Source organism: Phyllostomus hastatus, unplaced genomic scaffold, assembly GCF_019186645.2.
Source record: "Phyllostomus hastatus isolate PE091 unplaced genomic scaffold, TTU_PhHast_1.1 phas_scaffold_12, whole genome shotgun sequence".
In the NCBI taxonomy this organism is placed as follows: domain Eukaryota; kingdom Metazoa; phylum Chordata; class Mammalia; order Chiroptera; family Phyllostomidae; genus Phyllostomus; species Phyllostomus hastatus.
This window is the reverse complement of record NW_025334007.1, coordinates 12,501,143-12,507,142: the sequence shown is the minus strand read 5'-3', so window position 1 is coordinate 12,507,142 and position 6,000 is coordinate 12,501,143. Positions and strand designations below refer to the sequence as shown.

Below are 6,000 nucleotides of genomic sequence, written 5' to 3'. Positions count from 1 at the left end.
CATTTCACTTTGTATTCTCACACAGGCACAGAGAACGCTTTCTCAACACATGCTGACGAATGAAGTAAGGATCTAGTAATCTGAGGAGAATGGTTATACATACTGATATTAATGGCAGGGTGGGTGGGGAGAAAGGCAAGGAAAGGACGAGAGAAAGCATGTAGATGTGCATGGGAGTAGAAGCTGAGAGATTCCAGAGCCTTTCCCTTCAGTAACTGCTCTGTACTTCATAAGGGGAAGTACTGTGTTTTCAAGACATGGAAAACAGAGGCAATGATGTTCCCCGTGAACGGTGCCTGGACACCACCAAGTCCAGGTAGGTGCGCCGGACTTGTGACCTACACTGTGTCTCCCAGGGGCAGCTGCCAAGTATTTGGCTGGGACTGAGGAGGGGCTCTTCAGCAGGAATTGTCAGGAACTTCCCTCAGCTTCTGGAATAACTGTCCTTACCACATCTTGACTCTGAGGATGCATCAGGCACTGCGATGTCCACTCAAAGCAGCCAGAACATCACCTTTCTCCCCTGTCACTTAAACTTCCCAGCAAATATCCAATGATCATGTTCCCATTTCAGAGGCAGAGTTGTCACAAATCCAACCCGTCACTCTCAACCAGCCAGAGTTCACCATGTGGTCACGAGTTGACTGTCCTTTCAACTCCATTATTCGTATAAACTGTTTGCCTATTGCCCCCCACCCCCCCACCCCCCACCGACCCCCGGGACAACTGGAGAGAAACTCTATCCCCCAGGGCACTGGCAAAAGATTGACGAGGCCCTCCCCGTTCATGGTTTGTTCTGGATCCTCTACACTCAAGGCCTCTAACCACGCCTACGTGAGAGTGTTAAAATGGAAGTGCTTGCAGGAGAAGGGCTTGAGTCCCCAGCCCCCAGCCTGGCTTTATCGTAAGAGAGAAGCATTGTTTTTGCGGGAGCACACTACTACAAATTTCCATGCTCTCTGGTGCCACATACTCATCACCTGGCTCCCCCAGAGGGAGCGGCGGAGGGTGATGGGCCTTCCAGAAGGACTCCCTGCCCGCTGCAGCCCCACAACAGCTGGCCCAGCTATAAGAACAGTTTGCTCCTCCCCTGACATTGTTTCTTGTTCGCTGGATTCCAAGAGATGTGGATATTTCAGAAAGCAGGAGAAACTCCTAATTCATGGGCAGTCAGGATAAAATCCTTGAAGACCATGAATCGAAGGTAATGAAGGTAGGTAGCTATGGCAATGAAATAAGATGCCAAGCAAGCAAGCAAGCCACAAGAAAACCAAGCTTCCTCAGAAAGCTAGGGTTGTTCTACTTGGTAAACTGGTCCACAAACAGAATACATCCTGTTAAGATGTTCCGCTTGTCCAGGTCGGCTTGTCTAGCTACTGCGACTGGAAGTATCTTTAATATGTGCACTAGCTCACCAAACCTATTTTGGTAACTCTGTGAGAGCCAATTTAAGCTGGCTTCTCAGTTCACTCTGTTCTGAAAAAGAGACCAGTTTCTAATTCCTCCTGAGACTCCAGGAGACCAGATGCTGTGACAACTGTGCCAAGAAAATGGACCTAGACAATGATCCTATGCTGCTCCTTGGGGAGGCACAGGATTCCTTGGCTTTCTCTGTGGCGTGGTCATGCACTGGTTTCAGTCACTGCCATCTCTGCCCTGCCAGTGTTTCTGATGAGACATGCTTTTGTGACAGCACAGGGGGTCTTGGGCAACAGAAGAAATTTCCCAATGAGGCTAGGGGGCAAGTGGCGGACTCAGAGTGCCGAGGCCCTACTGCATCTGGCAGCCTGAATTGGGCAGCAATTCCTGCAAATGAGAAGCCACTGCTTTCGTTAGGTAGGTCATTGTCCCATAAGCCCCACTTGGAGCACTGTCGTAAAAGAAGTGGCAAATGCCTGTGGCTGGGTCTTTCTCCAGGGTGTCCATGGCGCCAATTGACATCTGCAGCAAGAAAAGGCAGAGGATAGGATGAGCAGAGTTCGCTCTTGCAGCCCTGTGATGACTCTGTGCTGCAGGCCTGTGGCCTGTGGCCTGTGGAGCTCCCGGCCTGGGGAAGGAGAGCCTACAGTGTCCAGGGAGAACATTGGTCTCTGCTCTGGACACTGCCCTGGGTTCCTACATGCCCAAGTTCACAGGGCATCACTGACTCTAACAAGAGAATGGCTTCTCCTAATTCAGCTTGGGGTGCAGAGTAAGTGGTTTTGTCTACGCAGGGCCATGTATAAGCAAGGATGGTGTTTGCACTAAAACCTATGTTGAGCCCTGCCCAGGTAGCTCAGTTACTTAGTATTGTGTCGATATACCAAGGTTGTGGGGTTTAATCTCTGGTCAGGGCACATATAAGAATCAACCAATGAATGCATCAATAAGTGGAACAACAAAGCAATGTCTCTATCTCTCTAAAATCAATTAAAAAAATTAAAAAAAAAAAACATACGCTGAAATGGGCCTGTCCATCTTCAAAGGTCTTTAGATTTCCCAAGTGGCCACTGTGCCATCTTCTAGCCAACTGGTTGACATTTTTCACCATCTGTGGTGACATTTTCTTTGTTCAAGAACATTCTTTCGTACTGGACACAGGATCTCCAGCCTAGATAAATGCCAGCCAAACTGGCTACCCTGCCTCTGTCCCCACCTTGGCTCTGGGATGGCTGAGCAGGTCTGGGCACACCCACCTGGTCCTGCAGGAACAGCTGGTTAGCCACATGCACAATCTGGTCCACATGGATGATGCCCCCAATGCTGTTCATCTCCGTGTCCGACAGCAGCGTCAGCACCATGATGGCTTCTACCAGAAGCTGCCGGTACTCAGGCTGGGGCACACGGTTCAGCACCGACTCAACATGGACAGCAAACTTGATCTCCTGCGGGGTCATCTGCCAAAGGGACACACAGGGGTAGTCAGGAGTGAGCCAGGACAGACACAGCCTTGTCACCAGTGCTAATCGCAACACCCACTGGATTTGGACCTCAGCTCAATGCTGCCTCCTTTTTAGTCACTGTCCTGATTCTGCCAGCAGGAACCCTCTGGAGCAGGAGCCCGAGGCCATGCTCTGGGAGGCAGCCGGCCTTGTCACCCACTGGACTCTGAGTTCCTGGGGACAGGGACTGTTTCTTATTTTTCATTCTTCTTCATCATTCTTGTGGCATATGGCATGGTGCTTTGGGCAGGGTGAAAACCGAAAAATCAGGCTTTAAAAAAATGTACAAGGGAAAAGAAGCCAGGGAAGATGGCTGATCTCAGCAGAGAGAGGTGAGAGGGCCCTGCATGGGGGTCTTATGACTGTGGCATGCTGCTTTGCTTTTTTTTCTTAATAGGGTTTTATGGGGCAAGTCTAAAGACCCTGACAGTGAGAAAATGCTGTTTCTGACAGGAAGGATAAAAGGTGATACTAGTAAATGCAAGAAAGAAACTTTGCAAAATTTTAGGGTTGAGCAGCTAAAAAAGATCAGACCTCCAAATGGCCCACTATATATGTAAGAAGCTTGAAAGAAGCATCAGTGGTCAGAGTCCGTGAAATACAGTACTGGGTGGAAATGGTGGAAGGCCGGCGTTTGGGTTTTTCCCACAGTACCTCTCGTGTCGTTGAGGACGGGAGCACATAACCATCGATGGACAGACCGTGGCACTGCAGGCAGAACGCACACATCACATTTCAGTCAGATTCCAGAGCGTGATTGATAAGTGTGCACGCACGTGCACGCACATGCACATGTACACACAATTAAGCCACTCTGCCCTGGAAACCTGCGTGAGGGCTGGAACACGCCAGGCTGTCATTTATTTTTAGAGAGCTGTTCTCACTGCCCACAGGCTGTGTTTTTGATGGAACGATTCTAGAGAACCAGCAGGCATGTTTCAGATCTCGCATGAACAACGCCCCAGGAGCTGCTGGGTCCTCCTCTGTGGAAGCTCCGCATTTCACTTGGCAGAGAGACCCCCACTGGTGTCATATAAAGGGAGAGTTTCATGGCTCCTGCTGGTGAAGTGCTACTTCTGCGCCTTAGCAAAGCATCTATTTCTGAGATTTCTATAATAAGCAGCAATCACAAAAAACTCAAGCACATGCACAGACACGCACACGCACACCCATGTATATAAGTATCAAGCGCCGACTCGATACAAAATGCTGCTTTTTCATAATAAAAGTGTCTTGGTATTGAGCCAGTGGAAGTCCGGGTGGAAGTGTGTGATGTCCCAGGAAGAGTGGGGAGAGTTTCTAGGAATAGGTTGTTTTAGTCTAATTGGCTACCTTCTAAACCCAGTGTCCTGGCTGTCGGCAGCTGCCCACCCCTGTCCCTGAGGGGCTGACGACAGAGTGGGTGCAAGCATTCGTGCCTCCTGAGAAGAGGCAGAGAACAGAGAACTAGAGGCCGTTGTGGACTCTGAGGGCTCTTCTCTTATGTGCGGACCAGGAGCCCAGCTGCACGAGGACAGGGATGGCTCTGACCTCCCCATGCCCAGCTCAATGAGGAAGGCCTCAGTCCCCCCACACAGGGAAGCTGAAGGTTCCCTAGCGGTCCTGGGGCTCTGCCACAGAAGTACTACAGAGGGCTTTGGGAAGGGGCTTGTTATACGTGCTCGATTGGGATGACTCTTCTTTCCTCTCCTACTGTGAAATGAGCTAACAAAATTAGCTCATGAAAAAATCAGTCCTGCCCATTGCGAGAGGAAAGACAGGCTCTGGTGCAACCCAGGGAGACAGAAATGCTCTGGGGCTGATGTAGGAGGGGGACAGAATGTGAGTGCAGAGCAAAGGGGCGTGGCTCCCCCCACGGGCTCCTCCTTGGCCATAGGCATTTGGACTGGGCTCTCCTGTGTTCTGGTGAGTGCAGTGCAGCCTCTGCCTGTCCCCTCACATCTATTTCTGATGACCTCTGCTAAGATTTTCACAGCCCCAGGGAGGCTGCAAAATGCAGCCCCATCTGGTGGCCGCAGGAATAGTAGGCACTACGGTGAGTGGGTCTGGGGTCCTTGTCTTCCATGTGGGGAGACAGATGCCCAGGGTGTGTAGAGCTTGTGCCATCAGGACCTTCAAGCCCTTAGGACCTGACGTGGTGCCCTGAGATGGGAAATGCTCAATCTTGTCACTGAACAGCGTGGATGCCATGCCTGCCTAATCGTGCAGGGGGCTCAGGGACGGTGAGGTGGGGGGCTGTTGTGAGTCATCTATGTCACGGTGTTTTCACCCAAAGCCTTACCTGCCTTCTCTGGTTCTTGCCTATCTTCTGACCTTTCTATGTTCCTGATATGTCAGAAGTAGTCCCATACAACCTGAGCTGTCACCTTATGTAACTTGCTGTGGTTCCCGTGAGCAGTTTTCAACCAGGGGTAACTTGCTGCCCAGGGGGCACTCGGCAATGTCCAAAGACATTTTTGGTTGTCACCAGTGGGGGAGGGGGTGCAATTAGCATCTAGTGGGTGGAGGCCAGGAATGCTGCTTAATAGTCCACAATGCAGAGAGCAGACCACACACAAAAAATTCCCCAGCCCCAAATGTCACTGCATCCAAGGTGAAGAAAGCCTGCTTTAGGCTGTGAGCTATGCAAGGTCAGGCGCTATGTGTTCTCTTACTCTGCAGCCACATGGTGCTTGATGATACCAGTAGGTGCCACCATGCCTCACTAAGGGAGTAAGGGGGGTGGGTTCATTTCCCTGGGACTGTGTGTCCCCCAGCCCCAAGGCCTGCGGAATTCAGCACAGCAGCCAAGCTCACCTTCTGAAGGATCTTCCACACCTTCTGGTAGAATCCCACAGGGACCCTGTTGATGGCCCCATCCAGCCTTCTCCTGCGCAGCCACTGGCCCTGCCGCTCCCCCCAGCCAATGTGATGCCCGCCGGAGTCTGACGATGACGTGCCGGTGGGCGAGGACGGGGTGCTGGACTTCTGCGAGAGAGACAGTGTGTGGCCTTTAGAAGCCTCATGGCCGGCTCTGCAGGACAGCTCAGTGAACTAGTGAAAACACCAGATCACCACTTTCCCAGAGGGTAATGTGGAT

The 6,000-nt window shown here is 51.3% G+C and overlaps 1 protein-coding gene across 4 annotated transcripts in view; it reads right to left on the bottom strand.

Annotated features, from left to right (window-relative positions):
* Positions 1–723: 723 nt before the first annotated feature.
* PHKA2 (phosphorylase kinase regulatory subunit alpha 2) overlaps positions 724–6,000 on the bottom strand; it is a 60,195-nt gene continuing 54,918 nt past the window's right edge. For all 4 annotated transcript variants that reach the window (XM_045855805.1, XM_045855809.1, XM_045855807.1 and 1 more), the window contains 4 exons: positions 5,718–5,888; positions 3,576–3,629; positions 2,676–2,876; positions 724–1,941 (listed from right to left, as the gene is read on the bottom strand). In XM_045855805.1, the coding sequence (XP_045711761.1) occupies positions 1,771–1,941; positions 2,676–2,876; positions 3,576–3,629; positions 5,718–5,888 (597 nt within the window). In that variant the 3' untranslated portion in view covers positions 724–1,770. The remainder of the gene's footprint in view (positions 1,942–2,675; positions 2,877–3,575; positions 3,630–5,717; positions 5,889–6,000) is intronic.